Below are 23,175 nucleotides of genomic sequence, written 5' to 3' on the forward strand. Positions count from 1 at the left end.
GCTGTGCCCATCTGCTCTTTTGGTTTAGAGATGGAGCTGAATAATATGTAGATTCAATTAATGGTGCATGCCATAACTTTGAAATCCATATAAGTATGTAAAGAGTTGACATGAGCACATTTGTTCTTTTCTAGTGGAAAAATGGGAAAAACTGATGGCAGAAAGTTCACGAGGGGAGTGTTAGCCCTGGCAAGTCAGTATTTTTTCCCACCTTATAGCTTTCAGATCCGGTTTGGAGGCTTGTACCTTCTTTACGGACTATACAATACACAGCTTTGTCAGCCGAAGGAAAAGGTAAGCACAACATTACCCTAGTAAAGTACACTAGGCATAGCTGGGGTACGCCTCGTGTTTCGGTGTGACATTAGTCGTCTCAATTTCTCTGCTCCTTTCACCCATTCTAACCTGTCTCTCTCTGAACTTACCGCACTCCGTTCTCGCAGGTCCAACCCTAATATTGTCATCAAACCCGCTGACAAGGGTGGTGCTGTTGTTGTCTGGTGCACTGGCCTCTACCTCGCGGAGGCTGAGTGTCAACTCGCAGACACTTCCTCCTACCTCTCCCTGGACCATGACCCCACCACTGAACAGCAAGCCATTGTTTCCAGGACTGTTACTGACCTCATCTCCTCTGGAGATCTTTCTTCCACAGCTTCCAACCTGATAGTCGCCCAACCTCGGATGGCCCGCTTCTACCTCCTACCCAAAATCCACAAACAGGACTGTCCCGGCAGACCGATCATGTCAGCCTGTTCTTGCCCCATGGAACTAATTTCTCGCTATCTTGACTCCCTTCTCTCTCCCCTTGTCCAGTCCCTTCCCACCTACATCCGTGATTCCTCTGACACCTTACGTCACATCAACAATTTCCAGTTCCCTGGCCCCAACCGCCGCCTCTTCACCATGGACGTCCAATCCCTCTACACCTCCATCCCTCATAGGGATGGTCTGAGGGGCCTTAGCTTCTTCCTCGAACAGAGGCCTGAACAATCCCCATCCACCACTACTCTCCGTCTGGCTGAACTTGTTCTCTCACTGAACAATTTCTCTTTAAACTCGTCTCACTTCCTCCAAATAAAACGTGTGGCTATGGGTACCCACATGGGCCCCAGCTATGCCTGTCTCTTTATGGGGTATGTGGAACATTCCTTGTTCCAATCCTACTCTGACCCCCTCCCACAACTCATTCTCTGGTACATCGATGATTACTTCAGTGCTGCTTCATGCTCTTGTCGGGACCTGGAAAAATTTATTAATTTTGCTTCCAATCTCCCCCCCTCCATCATTTTCCCATGGTCCATCTCTGACACTTCCCTTCCCTTCCTTGACCTCTCTGTCTCAATCTCTGGTGATAGACTGTCCACCAATATCCATTACAAGCCTACCGACTCCCACAGCTGCCTCGACTACAGCTCCTCACACCCCGCTTCCTGTAAAGACTCCATCCCATTCTCTCAGTTCCTTCGCCTCCATCGCATCTGTTCTGATGATGCTACCTTCAAAAACAGTTCCTCTGACATGTCCTCCTTCTTCCTTAACCGATGTTTTCCACCCACGGTGGTTGACAGGGCCCTCAACTGTGTCCGGCCCATCTCTCGCGCATCCGCCCTTACGCTTTCTCCTCCATCCCAGAAACATGATAGGGTCCCCCTTGTCCTCACTTATCACCCCACCAGCCTCCACATTAAAAGGATCATCCTCCACCATTTCCGCCAACTGCAGCATGATGCCACCACCAAACACATCTTCCCTTCACCACCCCCCCCCCACCCCCGCAGCATTCCGTAGGGATTGTTCCCTCCGTGATATCCTGGTCCACTCCTCCATCACCCCCTACTCCTCAACCCCCTCCCATGGCACCTTCCCATGCAACCACAGAAGATGCAACACCTGCCCCTTCACTTCCTCTCTCCTCACCGTTCAAGGACCCAAACACTCCTTTCAAGTGAAGCAACATTTCACTTGCACTTCCCTCAACTTAGTCTACTGCATTCATTGCTCCCAATGCGGTTTCCTTTACATTGGAGAGACCAAAAGCAGACTGGGTGACCGCTTTGCAGAACATCTTCGGTCTGTCTGCAAGCATTACCCAGACCTCCCTGTTGCTTGCCATTTCAACACTCCACCCTGCTCTCCTGCCCACATGTCTGTCCTTGGCTTGCTGCATTGTTCCAGTGAAGCTCAACGCAAACTGGAGGAACAGCACCTCATCTTCCGACTAGGCACTTTACAGCCTTCCAGACTTAATATTGAGTTCAACAGTTTTAGATCATGAACTCTCTCCTCCATCCCCACCCCCTTTCTGTTTCTTCCCCCTCCTTTTTGTTTTTTCCAATAATTTATATAGATTTTTCTTTTCCCACCTATTTCCATTATTTTTAAATGTATTTCCACCCATTGTTTATCTCTACCTTTTAGCCTTTTTAGTATTCCTTCCCCCCACCCCACCCCCACTAGGTCTATCTATACCTTGTTTGTCCTGCTTTCTACTCTTAATTAGCACATTCCTTTAGATAATATCACCACCTTCAACACCTCTTTGTCCTTTTGTCTGTGATATCTTTTGGTTATCTCCACCTATTACTGGCTTCTTGTCCCAACAACCACCCCCCCAACCCCCCTAAAACCAGCTTATATTTCACCCCTTTCCTATTTTTACTTAGTTCTGTTGAAGGGTCATGAGGACTCGAAACATCAACTGTCCTCTTCTCTGCCGATGCTGCCAGATTTGCTGAGTTTTTCTGGGTATTTCTGTTTCTGTTTTTGTTTTGGATTTCCAGTATCTGCAGTTCTTTGCTTTTATTACCCTAGTAAAGTCTGTTGTGTGATCATTGGTTTTGCTACCTGTTTGATTATTGCACCATTGTAAATATCACTGGAGTCTTGTACTATTTTCCTTGTCTCTCAAGCTTTCAAATATACTTCAGATTTTTTCACTTGCAGGGGAGACCAAAACTTGGAGCCAGAATTAAGAGTCACAAGTAATCCAATCCAGAAGAGACTATTTTACCCAGACTGTCAGCCATGGCTCAGTTGGGAGCACTCTCAGCTCTGGGCCACAAGGTTCTGAGTTCAATTCCCATTCCAGAGCTGAAGGAGTGCTGCACTGTTGGAGGTGCCATCTTTCAGATGCGATGTTAAACCAAGCCCCCATCTGCCTGCTCGAATGGATGTAAACCATCCTGTGGTACTATTTTAAAGAAGAGCAGGGGAGTTTTCCCTGGTGACTTGGTCAATACTACCCCTCAATTAATATCACAAAAGAAATGATTATCGGGTCATTATCATATTGCTGTTTGTGCAAATTAGCTGACATGTTTCCCACATCACAACAGCGACTACAGTGTAAAAAGTACTTCATTGGCGCTTTGAGATAACCGGTGGTCATGAAAAGGGCTGTATAAATGCAAGTCTTTCTTTCTTTTCACAGACTGATTAAAATGTGGTAGGAGGGGTGGTTCAGGTGAATAGCTTAAACATATTTAAGAAAGCTAAATACACGCAAGGAAGAAAGGAATAGAAGGATATGTTGATGAGGTTAGATGAAGAAGGTTGGGAGGAGGTTTTATTGAGAGCATAAACACCATTATGGACCAGCTGGACTGAATGGCCTGTTTCTATGTTGTACATTCTGTGTAAGTTCAACTGTTCTTTCCTACTTTGCTGCATAGATCTTGGTTTTATTTGAATTTTGTCTCCTCATGATTATAATCTAGCCATAGGTCTATACTCAGACTCAAACCTGTCAGTAATGGAAGCCTAAGGTTACTCTCCTCAGTGCTTAGTGCCATGATAGAGTTTGAATTAAATACCTTACAAATGTTTATATAATGAACAGTTAAATCTGTATTATGTGCAGATAAGGGTGGCATTGAAGGACTGGGATGAAGTGTTGAGTTGCCAAGAGGAAATGGTGAATGCAGAGCATTTTGATGCTGTGTATGTTCTGAAAAAGCTCCTAAATGACAAAGCCTTCCATTTCACAGCGATGCCGAAGTTGGTAAGTGTTAATTTTTGAATTCTAACTGCAGTTTTGTTGGAAGTTGAGCACAGTACATAAACATTTAAAGGAAAAGATCAAATTTCTTTCTGTATTGTAATGGGGGAATCAATCCACATCAGGTCCATCTGTTAATTTAAGTAGTTATTTAAATATAGAGGTGTTTGATAGGGAAGTGTTAAATCTTTGTTCATCATATGATGTATTTTCCAGGTTGCAATGTCATGCTGTAGATCTTTGTATTATAACTATTTTTCACTTTTTTCTCAAACTGGGCAATAAATTCTGTGTGCAAATATTTAAGTAGGAATAAATTTCCTTTCTTAAAAAAAAGCACTTTACCTCTGAGAACTTGCTTTTATATTTTTTCAGCTCGCTTACAATAAGAGGAGGAGAAAAATGCCCAATGTTACTGTTAACGAGAACTTCCGAGAGAAGTCTAACCTGGTGTCTGAGCTCATTACTGTTGATGTTTTGGAGGTAAGACCATACTGGAGAATGATTTAGGTTGAAAACCTTTGGAGACTGAATTCAGAACATCACTGCAGTAAAACACAGGTCTTATGCTATATTCACATTCACGCTTGAAACATGGGCAGTCAGCTGAGGCTAAGGGTGACAGAACCTGTCAAACTTTGCCCCAAATAAGGAAAAAGAGCAAGCAAGGGGGATTATTTTTTTGTATTTTGTACAGTGATATTAATAAGCTTTCTTTTTCTTAAATCTGTGTCTTTTTAAAGGAACTTATGAATATCCATGAGCACTATCAAACAATGAAACGTATGATCTCTGCAAACAAAACCCAGCTAGACAAGGCATTAAGTTTAACTCGAGCAGACTTTGTGTCTGAATTGAAGAACATAACAGTGGAATTTCAGCAGTGGCAAGAGAATAAGGTAAAATTTGTTGTGGAACTATGTGCAATGTGAGAAAATATTTGTGATTCGTTCTGAGGTGCCAGTGAGATTGATTTCAGATAAACGAGACGTTTCCTCAGTGGACTGAATTTCTATCTCTACTTATAACTTTAATTTTAGTGAATGCAGAGCTAGAAATGCAGGTATAATTTGTCAGTGACTTAAACACTTGTAAGACTTTAGAACAAAGAGTTCTGTACTCTTTTGTCCCTCATATATATTGTACCATTCTGCTAAAGGAGGGTTGCCAGGTGACCTTCCTTTTGGGCCAAGTTATCAGATTCTTGTAAGGCCATCATTGCTTACGAGTTTCTCTGATGGGTCAATTAGCTCAGTTGGTTGGACAGCTGGTTTGTGATGTAGAGTGATGCCAACAGCCTGGGTTCAATTAGGGACCCAGTTAGAACAGACCATATATAGCAAAAGGTAATAGGAGGATCAGTTTTGTTTTCTCTTTGTCGCATCTCATTATATAAGTAAGTCCTCACTTAACGTCGACTCACTTAACGTTGTTTTGCTTTAACATCATTAATAAAGTACTGTTAATATATCAGTTTAACATTGCCGGCTTCACTTTAATGCTGTTTGCCACAGACTTCCTATTGTGTGGCCTGTCTGCTCACATGACTTTTTTCTGCAGTGTTTCCACCATCATCCTTAGTCCCTCTTTCTCCCACTTCCACCTACCCTCTTGCTGACTCCCTCTTTGGGGCACACACCCCCCTCCTCCACCCCTTTTCTCCTGGTCTCTGTTCTTACTGAATCATTGGGGTCTGTTTGTCAGTGGTTCCCATTTTCTGGCTCCACTCCTGACCTCGCACTAAGTCCTGTGCTCCATCTAGTGGCAGAAGTTGGTCAGTGCAGGTAGCTGCTAACCACACTGACCAACACCTGTCACTAGATAGAGCCTGGTCAATTATTCTAACAGTGTACTGCACTGTAGTGGGTACAGTCCTGTAATTTTTCAAAATTATTTAATTTTGTATATTGTAGTTATTTTATATGTAGTCATATATTTTATTTTGCAAGTTATTTAAGCTAGGAATGCACAGTGCTGCACATGTATGGTATGGTATGGCATGGTATTTCATCCTGTACATTTTTTTCCGGGCAAGAAATGTCTGAAGAAACTAACTTCCCATGAGAACCTATGACTCACTTAAAGTCGTTTCACTTCGTCGAGATTTTTAGGAATGCAGCCACAACTTTAAGTGAGCAGTTGTCGCACTTTATTTTAGCACTGCAAGTAGTTCTGCAATATGTCTGGGGCTTTGAACCTTCATGCTTTATAGAGACAATATTGTGTATGTTGAGGCTTAATCAGTTCTGAGCTTTTGATGTGGGGTAGCCTGTTGGCACAAGATGAAACATCCATATTTTTACAGTGGGACAAAAAAAATGACAAACCAAATGCGTGAATTATGTGAAAGTAGCCTCTACTGAGGCTAATATTTGATCACTTTTCAGTAACAATGTTATTGATGAATTCTTTCTGTAATTGCAGAGGCAATCTGTCAGCTGCCAAGAGATGTATGAAATGTGGCATTTAAACTAATGAGTTTATGTCAAATGCTTAAAGCATTTGAGGCATTCTAAGTTGGTCTTGATGCTGCCATTAATGGCTGTGTTTATAGTGAAACTGATCCATTTCTACAGAGAAAATGTGAATTGAATAGACTCAGAATGGTCACAGCACAGAAGAGGGCAGCTTTAAAAAAATAGGCAGTATAACACTCTAGACCTTGTTCTGCATAGAGCATTCGGTACCAACAATTTATTTGTGCTGTGAGTGTTGTTGCACAGATACCAATCTTTTGCTGTCACAAAGGGCCTGAAATATTTGAACTATGTCTGATTTATGGAGTTGCTGCATCTGTGTGTTTGTTTTCTTCTCCATTTCTCTCCATTCCTGAAGACTCTGATTCTTGTAGCACAATTCCAGTGGCAACATTCTTCACAATAACTAATGCAAAATACAGTGGATGCTAAAAATCTGAAATCAAAACAGAAAATGCTGGAAAAACTCAGCAGGTCTGGCAGTATCTGTGGAGAGAGAAATAGAGTTAACGTTTCGAGTCCGTATACCTCTTCAGAGCTGAAGAGAGGTAGAAATGTGATGGATTTTATACCACTTAAGTGGGGGTGGAGAAGGTGGAGCAAAATAAAAGGTCAGGGACAGATGGGAGCTCAGGAAAGATTTGACAAAGATGTCATGGTCATAAGACAAAGGGAGTGTTAATAGTGTTAAAGACTAAAGAAGGTGCTGATAGTAGCATAAAGGTACGATGGCAGAATGTGTTAATAGCAGAACAAGGTTCTGCGCTCTGTGACCGCAAAACATAAGAACAATTGACAAATGGCCCTGTGGGATGGGGGGAGGGTGGTGGAAATTGGATTGAAAAAGGAGTCAAGATGGAGGATAGAGTTCATGGTCTGAAGTTGCTGAACTCAATGTTATGTCCATAAAGCTGTAAAGTACCTAATCGGAAATGAGGTGCTGTTCCTGCAGTTTGCGTTGAGCTTCACTGGAACATTGCAGCAGGCCAAGGATGGACATGTGGGCATGAGAGCAGGATGGTGTGTTGAAATGGAAAGCGACAGGGAGGTCTGGGTCATGCTTGCGAACTGAGCAAAGGTGTTATGCAAAGCGGTCACCCAGTCTGTGTTTAGTCTCCCCAGTGTAGAGGAGACCTCATTGGGAGCAGTGAATACAGTTGACCAAGTTGAAGGAGGTGCATGTGAGGCACTGATTTACCTGAAAGGAGTGTTTTTGGGCCTTGGGCGGTGAGGAGGAAAGAGATAAAGGAGCAGGTGTTGGACCTTCTATGATTGCATGGGAAGGTGCCATGGGAAGGGGATGAGGAGTTGGGGGTGATGGAGGAATGGACCACGGTGTCATGGAGGGAACAGTCCCTATGAAATGCTGACAGGGGCTTGAGGGGAAGATGTGTTTAGTGGTGGCATCATGTTGGAGTTGGCAGAAATGGCAGAGGATGATCCTTTGAATGTGGAGGCTGGTGGGGTAAAAAGTGAAGACAAGGGGGACCCTATCATGGTTCTGGGAGGGAGGGGAAGGGGTGAGGGGAGAGGTATGGGAGATAGGCCGGACACGGTTGAAGGCCCTGTCAACCACAGCGGAGAAGAACCCTTGGATAAGGAAAAAGGAAGACATGTCAGAAGTGCCGTTTTGGAAGGTGGGATCGTTGGAACAGACGCAAAGTGGGCGGAGAAACTGAGGGAATGGGATGGAGTCCTTACAGGAAGCAGGGTATGAGGAGCTGTAGTCGAGATGGCTGTGGGTGTCGGTGGGCTTGTAATGAATATTGGTAGACAGCCTGTCACCAGATATGGAGACAGGGGTCAAGGAAGAGAAGGGAAGTGTCAGAGATGGACCATGTGAAAGCAAGAGAGGGGTGGAAATCGGAAGCGACATTCTTCATGTCTGAGCATTGCCATTTTGTTGGCAATCATTCAAGCCTGGGGCAGCATCAGGTTCTGTCCTGGATAAAGACTCAGAATGAAAACCCTGCTAACTCACTCGCCCTCATCCTCACTCTCAAACACTTGAGCCCCACACTCATGTCCTTATTGTTAAATAGTGCTAGTGCCATCATGTTACTGCTAAGAAGTATAAGAATACTGCATGGGTGAAAAGATTAGCCTCTCTTATACTTGTGGTCTACTCTTGCAGCAGTTCAGGTACTGACAGCTATTGTGAATCAGTTTGATTGGTAACCTTGGTGAATTATAAGCCAGTGCCTACTTTCAGCCCTTTAATTTACTCAACAAAAAGGTTGTTCATTGTCATTTTAACAAGCATTGACATTGCAAGAGCATCATTTATAGTGCTGTGTAAATGTTATATTGTTATATGCGCTGACATTGTAGAAATGAGTTTGCATTCGTCAAGATAGAATGTTGCCAGTCAGTTAAAATGTGTATTTGCTGTGCCAGATATGGAATTTACTGGTCCAGTATTTTAGATGTCTGGCTGTATTTTGCTTCATTGTGCAGTTCAGACAGGAGTGTCTTTCCTTACACATTGATATTCAAGTCTGTCTCTGTAAAGCTATATATGAAACTGGACTGAGTTTCTAACTTTTGGAATATTGGAATGTCTTTAGTGTCGTGATCTGGTAAAACACAAGCAGATGGCAAGATCTGCAAATTCTCTGACTTCTGCTTCAATATTTTAACAGTAGTCTGTCCATGTTTGCTTCAGTGCTGATTCATCTTTCTTTAACCTGTAAAGACCGACAAACTTTCTGACTGGATGCATCCAATCTGGTTTTGGTATCATATAAATATTCAGTAGTTTCAGATTAAGCTGATTATTTAAGGAAAACAAATAATACAGTTTGTTTATCTCAAATTTTACAGAACACAAAGTTGACTGACCAGCCAGGAATCTCGGGCTCTGAACGCGACGAATCTAAAGAGCAAACGGTGAGATGACTGGCTCTACAATTCTGACCTTGGTGCTTGGGCAGAGATTTCAGCTTCCTCTGATTTCCATTGACAGATGTGTGCTTAATGTTACCAGTAAACCTGAGACTATGGGGTATTGATTCCTGGCATTGTCTGTCTTTGCCAAAGTTTCTTTCTCTTAGTAGAATTGATATAAGAATAGTGAATTATTCATGAACACTAGCTATGCTGAATTTGTGGAAATGCTGGTAGTACATGGTCTGTTGTTTAAAGCTGCCCAGTTTTACATATTAGGAAGAAAATACTTTGCAATGCACATAAATGAGTTCCAAATACTGCAGCATTTTTAATTTTTAACAGCTTGTCGGTAGATCAGAATTATATTTGATTCTGCTAGGCTGTACTGTAAATTCATTGACACAGGGCTTTGATTCTTACATAGGAGTTAATTGTGCTCTGCTTGCACTAACTGACCAATTCTAAGTGTTTGAGGATTTTAGTCAAGCAGAGATAGTCTTTTGTTGACTTTTCAAAAATGCTGCTTGATCTTTCTTGACATTTTAGAACTAGATCAGTCTTGGCTGAAAAAACAGCAATATATAACTCTTCACATACTTGATAAATTACAAGTGATTCAAAATTAAAACTGAACTCCACAGCAAGATGGAAGCTGTTAACAATTTCATAAGGTAGCCTTAGCCTGGATGCTTCTTTGGTTGAATCGAGTACCTTAAAAGCAGGTTGTAGCTGGAGACTGAGTCCAATTGCAATCATCATTGGAGGCATTAACTTTTGCACTTTGAGTCTTGCAAAAACCCAACCTCCTTATGGAAGTGGATCAGTTGAAGTGTTGAAAAGTTCAGTTAGTTTTGTTGCGTTGGTATTGGTTTCATTAAGTTGTCTTTGTTGTTTTCCTCAAAACGTCAGAAGTTCTGTTCCCTAGCCACTGACTCCATTGCTCTCTCTGGCAGTCAGACTGTTCGTAGCTTTGGTGCTATATATGATCTCAGCAGAATTTCTCACTCCACATCATCTCACATTGCAAAGCCTGTCTATTCCCAACCATAATATTATGTTTTTTTCATCCCTGCCTTAACCTACCCACAGCTGAAACTTTTCTTGACACTTTAGTTTTTGTTATCCTGGCTGTTACAGTGTTCTCATGGCCAGCCTCCCATCTTTCAGCTACACAAACTGAGCTCCTCCAAAACTCTGCTGCCCATGTCCTAACTCGCGTCAAGTCTCATTCACCTGTCAGCCCTGTGGAGTTTTCAGACTTTAATTTAACTTTACAATGTGACCATGGGTTACACTACAGAGTGACATGGTGAAGAATAGAAGATTGGTTTTATATGAGAGAATTCAGATAAATCATTTATTTCAAATGAGACTTAATATAAAATACTTGCGATGAAACATTTGTAGCAAGTCCCATTCATCCGGTACCCCTGTGCTCGCCATCCTACATTGGCTTCTGGTCCACCAGTGACTCGATTTCAATGATCATCCTTGTGTTCAAATTCCCTCCATGGCCTTGCCCTTCTCTATCTCCGTAATCTCTTCCTGTCTTATACATTCATTTTATATAGATATAACTGTCCCACAGATGTAACTGTGAAACCCAGCAATTTTAGCTTTAATGCGTGAAGGGGAGGGGAAAGTATAAGGTAGTGAAATGATTAAGCGTATCTGATTCCTACTATTTTTACAATTGGTAGCTACAGAGATTTTAATAGATTAGAAGATAATTCTGACACTTGATAAATATAAAACAAAATCGAGAAAGAATTTGCAGCAGTAGAGAGCTGAGCAGAACCTATAAGTCATAAATACAACATTACCTTCAGCTTGCTAAATTCTGTTCTGTTTTTTCTGTGGTAAATTTGAAAAGTATTAGATTTGCAAAAGTCGAGCTATTGGTTTCCAGGTTATGAGAACATGCTGCAGTATTGGTTTCTCTGAGACTTATAGTTCATTTATATTGCAGAAGCCTTTGAGTGGTTCTGCAGTACTCACTCAGATCCTGTTCATTTATATTGTGTTGATTGAACAACAGCTAAAAGTCTGAACTGCCACTTGCACAATTGCTTTAATGCTCTATGATAAATTAGACTGCCATACCTTCACCAGGGGCTGGGTAAAGTTCTTGCAAGATAGTTACCATTAGAAGTGCCTTGCTTTATTAGTTATCTATGGAAACTATGTGCAACCAAGTTCTGGAGATGACTCTGTCACCTTGTTCGTGTGGATATACTTTTAGAATGGGCATTCACAATTAGCTAATAACCATGTTAATTAGAATGGATGCAGAAGGTTAACCTTTTAATGGGGGGGGGGCAAGATAAATTCATTGAGATGTACACACCCTTAATCTTTCCTCTCTTCAACATATAATAATTGTAAAGTATTCTAAATTGGTAGTCTTGTACATGGAACGCTGTCAATTAAGCATCCAAGGTTGCCAGGGCATGCCTTTTGAGCATGATGGAATAGAATAGCATTACCCAATATATTAACCACATGTGGCTAACCACAATGAGAAATGCAGATTTTGGATTAGTAACAAAAAAATGAGCAACAAACACCATCATTGGGCATGAGATCTCGGTACTTGTAGTTGAAGATGTATGCATGAGCACTTCAATTATTTTTACGCGTTTTTTTGCAAAACACCAAGATGAAAATCAGTGCACGTGTGTTTTTGATTAAGTGCTTGAATAATAAATGATGATAGATGCTTAAGTAAATATACATGTGATGTACAAGTTTTATACGAGTGTTTTTAAGGTATTTTCTACTAAAGCACTGTCACTATAGCTACACCTATGGCTGGTCAGCAATTTTCATTGGCCAAGGCTGCAATAGAAGGCACTGAGTTACTGCATGAAGCACCCCTACAATATCAGCTTCTTCTCATGAGCAAAATGCCTTGGTGTCACATTGTTACAATATTATTGATCGAAGATATTTACATTAATATGCACATTTGTTTGAGAAGGAAGCAAAAGCAAAAATAATTGTACAATTATTGGGATGTCGTTTTGATTTGTATCTGATGGCAAATTCTCCCCTCTGAAATCAGTGCATAAACATATTCGTGTATTGACTCCCAATCTCAATATTATACTCAAAAGTCTACCTACTGTTGGGCCAAAACTGAGGTACCATCTTATCAACTTCAGCCTTACTAACCAAATATTTTTTAATATTACAATAGACGTGAATATGTAATGAAAAAAATCTATTAAACCTGAACAAAAAGAACTGTCATTTAGCAATACAAACAGAAAGTACTGGAAAAACGCAGCAGGTCTGGCAGCATCCGAAGAGTTAGATTGGACTCAAAACTTTAACTCTGTTTCTCTCTTCACAGTTGCTGCCAGACCTGTTGTGTTTTTATTGCACTTTCTGTTTTTACTTTCATATTTTCAGCATCCACAGTATTTTTGCTTTTGTTTGTGTCATTTAGCAAAACTACTTATTGCTCTAGTTTGTATTCTTTAAGTATATAAAGTAATGTTGAATCTGGTTCAAGTGGGTGTATGTTTTTTCTAGGGCTCCAGCCGTGCACAGACCCTAGCAAAGATAAAGTCAAAATCGTACAATTCAGCAGTGAAGGTCTGTATACCAAATACTCATTTTCGTTAAATAACTGGATATCTCTTATTACAGATGATTGATAAAGAATGATTGCAATGACCAATGTTTAACATTACTGGAGAACTGATGGCATAATCTTGGTGGGTAGTGATGTAAACTTCACTTGAGATGATCTGAGTTTGATTCTAGACCTGAACATTAATGTATACTTCTTATGAAAAGCTGTAAGATGAATAAGTGCTTCTCTGAGTGTGGGTTGATCTCTAGTCTTTGCTGAGTTAGCTGATCTCAATAGGCAGAAGTATAGCAGTGCAGCTAACCTCCTTTTCTCTCGGTAAAGGAGCAGTTTACCAGGATTCTCACTTTTGAAGAATATCTGATTGACTCCTGTGGATGTTAGCCTGTGCATGGAACCAGCTGATGAGGTTCCGATGTGATGGTCCTCAGAATCTAATGAGTCATCTAATACTCATTGTTGGGGCTTGCACTTGAAGACTAGTCACTAATGGAAGGCACTGGAGGATTATTGTTACTGTCCAGGAACCCTTACACCAGCAAAGTGCCCTTTTTGGGAGATAATTGGAAACTAGGCAGGGGAAGGAATAATAATGATTTTAAGGATTTTTAGAAGATTTTAATTAAAGTATAATTGTTTCCCGACATAGTTAGTTAGTGGTTTCTGTTTTGCATCATGTCATTTGTTCAGGGTTACTATGCAGATTGTCTACAATTATTTGTAGACATTGCTTTTCATGAAGCGGCATGATTAGAATACAAGACAAAGATTCTTACTTTCCACCATGTTTATATGCTTTTCCCTATCCATAAAGATATTGTGTTCTTAGCAGGTAGAAATTGGAATGTATTGCACCTGTTTGGTTTAAAGAAGGCACCAATTTAGAAGAACAACTGCTTGCACCTAACCTATTTGGGCATTAATCGCACTGGTTCCCATTTTTTTGTGTTCTGGGTGGACCCATAAAGCAGGCATTAGACTCCTTGAATATCTTAATTACTGACCCACTGCTTGTTAAGCACTTCACAAAACTAGTCACCAATTTCTGACTTTTCAACCCCCCCAACCCCTGCCACCCTAGTGGATGTCAACTATAGGGCGGTTTTCTTGTGGAGCCAGGAGTGCGTCCCCTGACTTGAAATTACCAGCTGGAATGTCGCAGGCTAAACACAGCAATTTCAGTCCATGACATGTGAAACTCTAAGATGATATTGACTTGTAACTTTTATTTTTTACATCGCAATCTTCATCTGTATCTTTGTATTCTTGCCTGTTACCATCTACTTTTGTAGGTTTGATCCAGTAAGCCCGTTGACTGGCCTGGGGTAAACCATTTACTTGGGTTTCTGTTCTTCATGTTTCAGTGCACTTGCTCAGGATTTAATACCTTGGCACGTGTCTTTTACATTGTTTCACATTCATAACAATGTTGTGAGGTTAAAGTGTTTATTAAAAGTAAAAGTCACTATTTTGTTTTCAAAAATGATGTTTTATCTGAAGGCATCTAAGTCCAGACGGCATCGCCAAATAAAAATGGAGTCTTCAGAATCTGGGTCTGATTGGGGACGAGTGAAGAAACCCCCAAGAAGTAGGAACTCCTCAGTGAGAAAGCAAGACAAAGAAAAAGGTAATTTTTCAAAATGTGTTATGGATTCTTTTCAAGATTGGAGCCCTCTTCAATGTTCCTCAGGTTTTTAATGAATGCTTTAGTCAGATCTACCCTTGAAAAACCTTTTTTGATGCACTTCTAGAGAAAGATAGGTATTTGTTTTCATGTAACCTTGCCGGAGCTGGTGGCATAGCAGTATTGTCACTGGACTAGTATTCCAGACATGCAGGCTAATGCTCTGGGGACCCAGGTTCAAATCCAGTAGATGGTGAAATTTGAATGCAGTTTTAAAAAAAATGGCCACGAAACCATTGTTGATTCTCGGAAAAACTCATCTAGTTCACTAATGTCCTTTAGGGTCTCCAGATGGGGACTAAACAGACCCCCATATACTCCAGATCCACAGCAATGTGGTTGACTCTTAAATGCCATCTGAACAAGGGCAATTAGGGATGGGCAATAAATGCTGGCCTAGCCATCGACGCCCACATCCCTTGAATGAAGTTTTAAAAATTGCAGATCAGGTGAATGCTTTAACAAACATCAGAAAGTAACTGTGGCAAAATGTTACAGATGCTGGAATTCATTGATTGAAACATGCACTTCTTTCTTGACCTGAATATTTTCAGCATTTTCTGTTTTATGTCTGAAAATTGCTACTTGATATTAGAGATAGTTGCATTGCCTGCATGAAAAATGTTCTATTAGTGTCACAATTATGGGGGTGGAGGATAGTTGATATTTTGTATTTTATACATGAAAATTCTTGACTATTTGAGCAAACAGTTTAAATGGTCTTTCTAGTTAGGATGACTTGTTGATAATAAACTGCAGGGAAGGATCATAGAACAAACAACCATTTTCATGCTTTGTTTTTATTAATTCAGTGGCACGCTGATTCCTTTGTTCATGTTCGCAAGATGGCAGTCCTAAAAAAAAAACCCAATGATGTTGAAAGGTGAAATAGTTTAAAACTCAGTACTGATCACTACTGCAAAATCCATGTGATCTGCCCACTAAACATTACTTTTAGACTTTTCACTACTGATGATGATGAGTGCAAGTGACTGTTCTAATTCTGAAATAGATTGCTTGCTGCGAGTTGGAATTTTTCTCACTAGATCTAAATAACTTACAAACTAATGTCCCACTAAGGCAGCATGGTTTTGGCAAATGAGCTTGTCAGTGCTCCATTGGCTAAACTCCAGCTGTTACCCCTGCACACTTGGTGGTCCCTAATTCTTGCCTGTTGCTGATCTCTATAGGTTCTCTGGTATAGATAAATGAAGTTACTCTATTGGACAATAACCTGTTCTTTATATCCAGCAAATGGAAGCTACTTTGTGGGTTTCTCAGCAGCTTCAACATTTTGTGTCTCTGTGTGTCAGACCTCACAAACAAATACAAAAGTCCAGGAGATAGCCTCGAAATATTAAGGAATGAGTCATCACAAAGTGTTCTCATTTCATTGCTACTGGATTATTTGGATAGGGTCAAAACAGATGAGAAAGGGCTTAGATTTTATGTCATCCATTTTCAAGGTTGTGTCAGTTAATTGACTCTAGAATGAACCCAAAATCCATTTGAAATTATACTTGCTCTTTACATGAGGTTGTTCTTCCTGAGACCTGCTTTAACTTTGCATTTCACCAGCTTAATAAAGGCCAACTGCAAATGATTCAGGAAGTTATTTATTAGTATTTCTTGCTTAGCTGTATCTGGTGATGCCGGAACAACCGAGGACACACTTCCTGCATATGTGCAGTTGTAGTGCCTGTGTTAATGATATAGCCCACATACCTTAATAAACCACATACTATATAATATGCTTAATCTCAATAATAGTCCTTTTCCATCCCTATTACATTTCCTCTGTTTAACTAGCAAAACAACCGTTGAATAATGTTTAGAACCTTAGTGCAGAGACACTGAAAAGTAGCAACTCAGATTCTGACCACAGGGAGCCTGGGTTTGGGAGACTGTGACCAGGGGCAGAATTTTTCACTCGGTGGGCAGGCGCGTGCCTGACCTGCTTGAGCATGAAATGACACACATTGACCTTGGCTGAGGGTTCTGATGTCAACGCGGGATAGTTCGGTTGGTGGGTGCTCACTGGAGACAGCAGTGCGCCCACCAACAATTATAAGACCTGTTGGTTGGCGGGCAGTTGGAAAGGTTTTGGAAGCCTCATCCATAGACAGGAATAAAAATAAAACAAAAGCTTTAAAAGTTAATGAATAACATGTCCCTGTTCATGTGACAGAGTCACATGAGGGGACATGTTTTATTACATTTTTTTTATTAAAAACGCTTCACCTCCCTGAGGCAGCTCTGTGCCTTGGGGAGATTTTCAAGCGCTCAATTGTGTGCATGCGTGAAGTTTGTGTTTGTCCCACTTGCCCCCCTCCGTTGCACAGGCAGCACTGAGCGCTGCTGCTCGCTTTTAGGCCCGCCAGTGGAAAATCGCCTTCCGGCCCCGATCGCGGGCGGCAGTCAGCTATCCAACCGCCCCAGCTGAGCCCGCCCACCAAGGGTAAAATTCTGCCCCAGGAACTCAGCCACCTGTCACACAGGCTGAGGGAGGGAATGGTGAACAGACGCCCGATCCCTGGGGCCCAGCTCCAGTGCCAGGTGCAACTTCCCAGTCCTGGTGGCCCGAGAACCCCAACCAGTGGCACAGAGCGGCTCTGTGGCAGCAGAGCCTGTGTAATATCATATACCTGACTAATGGGGAAAACTGTGCATGCGTGGGTGGGTACAATGTGAGATGGGTGCGCGTGTGCATATTTTGGGTTCAACTCAACATCAGGAGATGGTGTTCTTGCTTATGGGCCATGGGTTTATCTTGTCTACTCTATTTAACGTCCTGAGCAAAATACTAAGGATGCTGGAAATACTCAGCAGGTCTCGCAGCTTCTGTGAAGGACGAAATAAGAGTTAATGTTTCAGGGCAATAACCATGGTTGACAGGGCCCCCAATCATGTCTGTTCTAATTTCTGCACATTTGTGCCCACCTCTTCCCGTTTGCCCTCTCCTCCCAAAACTACAGTAGGGCTCCATTGTTCCACCCTACCAACTTCCACATTCAACAGATCACCTAAAATTATATGGTGATGACTTTTACAATACTGATCAAAATCACATCCTGATCTAATAGTCAGTATAGACTCTTTGACAGAATGCAGCATTTTAGGGTCTTGGTTTATGCACATTAAATATTTTGGTACCCATTCTCATTTCATGCAGTAGGATTGGATTTTGTGACTGAATTACTTACTGTCATGGTCATTGAAGATTCTATTAAAGTAAGCCTGTTGCCTCTCAATATGCAGCTAAGGAAAATAGAGCAGTTACCTTGGGAACTAGGAGCAGCTAGCTCAGCATTCCAGTGATAAGTACAGACCCTAATAAAGATTTAGAATGTTATTTAAATGGGGGAAGAGCAGGAGAGCAAGTATCCATTTTATATCATTGTTATATATTCACCATTCTTCCCTGCTATTTTCCATTCTTCCCCTACCCTACCAAAGGAATAATTCGTTTTTGAGCTATTTCTTTCTTATTCAGCGCCAGAGAGCCCTGGCTCCCTGTGAAACATTGTGCGTCTTTGTATGCCCGATGATGATAACCCAAGATAAAGGGTTGAATAACATTTTTGTCATTGCGTTTGGCATGCGGAATATGTCATGAATCTTCTTGCAATCTTCGGGATCTCGAAATTGATTGTCACTTGGGCTATAAAGCATGGTGCTAGTTTATTGCAAGTGATCGATAAGCAGTAGCAAGAGCAGTTACAGAACATAACTGTTCATTTTTTAATACAAAAAATAATAGACTTGACTCTTAAAGAAAGAAGAGTAATCTTGCATTTATGTAGTACTATTCACAACATCAGATGCCCCAAGTGCTTCACATCCAATGATATATTTTTGAAGGGGAGCCAGTGTTATAATGTAGGGAAGTACAGCATCCAATTTCCACAGAGAGCTCCCACGAACAGCAATGAGATAATGACTGGATCATCTGTTTTTTTTTCTTAGATTGGTTGAGGAATAAATATTGGCCAGGACATGGTTGAGGAATAACTATTGGCCAGGACATTGGGGAGAACTTGCTACTCTTTTTCAAATAGTGCCACGGGATCTTAGAGGCATTCAGGGCCTGTCCTCAGCTGAAAATTGGCACCTCTGACAGTGCAGCACTTCCTCAGTACTGCACTGGAGTCTTAACCTGGATTAAGTGCTCAAGTCTCTGATGGAACTTGAACTTATAACCTCCTGTGTCAAAGCTGACACTTTGTTGATACTTGTATTAGTACTGGACAAAAGATAACCTCCTCTTAACAATAACTATTCTGTTACTTGGAGAGAAAAGTATTTTTTAAAAATAGTTTAATAGCAGATGGAGGGTTTGCAGCCCACAGCCCTGAAACATTAACTGTTTTACTCTCCACAGGTGCTACTGAACCTGGTAAGTATTTCCAGCTTTTTCTGTTTTTATTTATCATTGACAGTGGGATTGTTCTAGTTAGCTCCAAGTCTGTACAAATGCAGCTGCGTCCCCCTTCTTGGGAATTTATAAGAATGTATGATGTACCCTAGAAAACACGAACTTGGTTAATTTTAAATACTTCCTTTCTCGTACTTCACAACCCTCCTTTAAAATTAAAATTTAAAATAAGATATTTAGCGTTTTCAACAGAGGAACCAGGCCCAGCTTCCCCAAAGCTCCCAGCTGCTCTTTCTTCTTCATCTCTCCATCTGCCTGAAAAAAACCCCAAGCATCCTCACCTTCCCAAGATCTCTTCACTCTTTCCCAAGTGCCACTTCTGAATTCTTGCCATTTGTTATGGATGGCACAATACACTGTGAGCAAGAATTCCAAATCTCCTGTTTGGAGGCAAGGCCTTATCTACACTAATTTTGGTCCATGGTTGCTGACAGTGACCACAGTATGCTGGCTGCCCATCTCAGTTATACGACATTCCTGGCAGAGAAAGTCGACAAATCTGCTCCCAGCTTATCACTGTGACACCAGTTGCCAAGAGGCTTATGTGAGCAAATGGGGTTGTCTTTTCCCCATTCTTGGTGCTCCATTGTGCTGCTCTTTTTTTTGTTAGCTGCTGAAGCTTTAATGGCAGTTACCTGCTCTCCATTTTTATGCTTCTATTTTATCTGTACAACACGTTCACCCCAATTTCAGACCAGTATTTCCATGACTGGAGGAGAAACCCTAGAATGGACTTGTTTGTTTCCCACGCAATGACAAATTTTTAGGGATGTGTGATTTTGGGTTTATATACTGACTGAAAATCTAACTCTGGAGCACTGCACACACATCAAGTCACTGCTGAGCTTATTTAGGAAATAAGCTTTCTGTGGTCAATAGTGCAATACTTACACATAGAAGTTATTCCATCAATTGATTTCGTTTAGCTAGATTGTTTGAACTAGTTGAATTACAGCTGCCTCATACTAAAGTTCTGTTTGTTTGTAGACTCTCCACCATCTAAGAGGAGACGACAACGGCATTGAAATGGATGTGGAATAACTTGAGCTAATACAAATGATCGCTGCAGTTCCAGTGATGTGGCCAAAAGTGAAGCCAACCTCTGTCAAAACCAAATGGATCAAAGGACCAAGGCTGTGAACAGTGGTTGTCAGATTCAGTAATGCACATTAAAGTGCTACTGTTTCTTTTATTTGAAAATTGATAAATACCATTTCTCTGTATTTTCTGGTACAATATGCTATTGTCGTTTGGCAACAAGTCTTGAATTGTGTCCAAGAAGTGTATTGTAAAAAGGTCCCATATTTGTTTGTAAGCCCTTTATGCTATACATTTTTTCTGTTTCATATTAAATATAGTGAAGTATGGTTTGGCTTACTTCTGATTTCTGATCACATCAGATTTTTATTTGGATAATCTTTTGGGCAAGTGTTATTTCTCTTCATCTGTTTCTGTGGTATTGTACTTATCAATGCATTGATACTAGCTGGTCAGTATAATAAGAAACTCTTAATGTGGATCTTTGTTTTTGGTATGTTTCAAGCCAAGGTCTCCAAGCTGATACTTGAAAACTAAAATATAATTTGAGTTGACTCTACATGGTCACTTTGTTGTGGTCTGGTATCTTTGTCCATGTTATCCCACCCTGTGTGTACAGTGCTGGGCTCAACTATAATACCTTCTCTTACAGTTATCCCTCAACACATGCATTTGGGCAAGCTCACTTTGACTTGCATTTTTTAAAAATTATCTCTATTAGCAGCTAATATTTTTAAAAATGGCATCCATTCCTTCAGAGCTGTGGTCCCTTCATACAAGTTTTCGTGTGGGAGTCAGTGTGTTAAATAAGATACGTGATGCAAAACAATGATTTAGTCAAAATTCAGATTAATATTGCACATATTTACATGTTGAATCTATTTACTGAGATACATAATAAGCTAGTAACATTGAGATAATGTAAATGGCACACACTTTCCAATACTGTTATAACTCAATGTTATATTTCAATGTACTTTATTATTTAAAAATTGTGGTTGACACCATGGCAGAGAGCAGCTAGTGCCATGATTGTAATGTGTCTTTAATAGTGATATGGACAAATGGCTTGTATATCCTGCCATGTTTCCACCATCCCACATAGCCGCTTGGGTTTCACTTCCATGGTTGGTGGAGGCCTTCTAGCTTTTAGCTGAAGTAACCTTTTATAAGTCATGCTGAAAAGTAAGTGCTGGCATATTAATTGTGCAAGGCCATTGCCCATCTTAACCTCACTTGACATTCATTACTTTCAAATTGTAGTTGGTTGGGTTTTGATTAGTGCTCCCCTCATATGTAGCCTTTGAACATGGAAGTCAATATTAGCAATCTGGCTGTATAATTGACTTGATAGAGAAATGGCAACTTGAGACTGATTACAAGTCATACTTAGAGCTTTCTGAGATGTATGCTGGTTAATGCAATTACCCACTAACCTCATGAGGGAAAATATAAATATTTCACTTGAAATGTTTGTTTCAGTATACACATGATGCAACTGTGTTCATTTTCCTTCTGCTTTGAAAATTGAGTGGCTGTAAATGATACGGAAGGATCACAATGTGGTAAAACTTTTGAGACTGAAGCAAAATTGAATGACCATCTTTTAACAAAATTGGCAGAATGCATGAGTGGTTATTTAAAAAAAAGCTAACAATCTCCAGACATTTGCTAAGTCTAATTATATTTACAGGTTAGAGATGCTGGGGTTAGAAAAAATAGAACTCCCCTCCCTTTTGAACACATCAGACACTTAACAGGTAAGCTATCACCCAGTCATACACAGTGCTGTGCTTCAACTTATCTGAATCAATACAGTATCTTCAACTGTGTTAGTGTGACATTTTTCTTCTTCAATCCAACCTCTTTGACTGAGATTGACCATTGGTGCAGAACTAAGGCCATTATTGTGCTGTGCATTTATTGTTAATGGGACTACACTAGATTTTTGCTACTACCAGAAAGCAGAGCTGTTCATCCCATCAGTTTGCTTTGGATTCAAACCCATATTCTAGCTCGCTCCAGTCTCTTATTATACAATCTATCAAATATTACCATGCACAATCTTGACTGCCCTCCTAAGTTTGAATCTCTGAAAATGCTTACATTGGCAATTTAATTTTGTGAAAATGTGACAAGCTAATTGATTTTTTTTTTAACAAAGTTGATGTTTTTGTAAATTGTAACCTAAATTATCTCTAAGCAGTTTTGTAGTTGAATGAGTATATTGTAGAGCATGGGTTTTTAGTTTTTTAACTATTTTCCTCTGCCTCTTTCAGCAGCATTTAATAAAGTAATCTTCCTTAACCACTTTCAGTTGGTGATGTGTTTATATAATGGGTGGTACAACTGGGTGTAATCATTGACAATAGGAGCAAAACCAGGCTCTCAACTTTGGCCCTGTTGGTTGCTGGAAGTGTGAAAATTTAGAACAATTATACAAGGATATTGGAAGAATTTCCATAGCTCAATGAATGCTCCAACATCTCTGGTTCAACAAGTGATGTTTAAACTTGCACTGGATTTTTCATTTAACAAGGGACAATGCTTCAGTGACAACATCATGTGGGTGATAATTGTTCAGTTGAGCTGCTGACTGTTAGGCGTTAATGCAGAAGGTTGAGGTGTACCTGTAGTGCCTCTTGTTCCTGTCATCAACATGGAGGCCTCGTTTGAGTAAGGTAGCAACAGCTTGCTTTTATACATCGCCTTTATCATGTCCCAATGCGCTTTGGGGAGACAAAAATGGACGTTGTGCCAAAGTCGGATGACCAAAAGCTTAATCAATGAGGGATGAGCAATGGCTGTCACTTATTTTGTTTAGCTGAAACAAGCGCAATGTGTGCACGTGTTCTTTGTCTGCAGAGAACAGGGCCCTGCGTATTAATATATGTCGCTTCTAGTACACACAAATGTGCCACACTGCGAGCCCAACTGACAATCTTAAATTGGTTGTCAGAATAATTCTTAGCACACTGAGGATTATTTTAGCAAATGTTGTCCAATCGCGAATCACATCTAATGTTAGACACTGTTTTGAGTTTTGCACACACAGGC

At 40.6% G+C, this 23,175-nt stretch overlaps 1 protein-coding gene across 4 annotated transcripts in view; it reads left to right on the forward strand.

Moving 5' to 3' along the window:
* The window catches only part of snapc1b (small nuclear RNA activating complex, polypeptide 1b), a 28,584-nt gene extending 6,159 nt beyond the window's left edge, over positions 1 to 22,425 (forward strand). For 3 of the 4 annotated variants that reach the window (XM_041214806.1, XM_041214805.1, XM_041214807.1), the window contains exons 4-12: positions 135 to 294; positions 3,860 to 4,000; positions 4,373 to 4,480; positions 4,741 to 4,896; positions 9,298 to 9,363; positions 12,901 to 12,963; positions 14,462 to 14,588; positions 19,027 to 19,041; positions 20,068 to 22,425. In XM_041214806.1, coding sequence (XP_041070740.1) covers positions 135 to 294; positions 3,860 to 4,000; positions 4,373 to 4,480; positions 4,741 to 4,896; positions 9,298 to 9,363; positions 12,901 to 12,963; positions 14,462 to 14,588; positions 19,027 to 19,041; positions 20,068 to 20,105 — 874 coding nt within the window. In that variant the 3' untranslated portion in view covers positions 20,106 to 22,425. The remainder of the gene's footprint in view (positions 1 to 134; positions 295 to 3,859; positions 4,001 to 4,372; positions 4,481 to 4,740; positions 4,897 to 9,297; positions 9,364 to 12,900; positions 12,964 to 14,461; positions 14,589 to 19,026; positions 19,042 to 20,067) is intronic. The other variant, XM_041214808.1, reaches the window with a different exon arrangement.
* The last annotated feature ends 750 nt before the right edge of the window (positions 22,426 to 23,175 follow it).

This window comes from Carcharodon carcharias, chromosome 20 (genome assembly GCF_017639515.1).
Source record: "Carcharodon carcharias isolate sCarCar2 chromosome 20, sCarCar2.pri, whole genome shotgun sequence".
NCBI lineage: Eukaryota > Metazoa > Chordata > Chondrichthyes > Lamniformes > Lamnidae > Carcharodon > Carcharodon carcharias.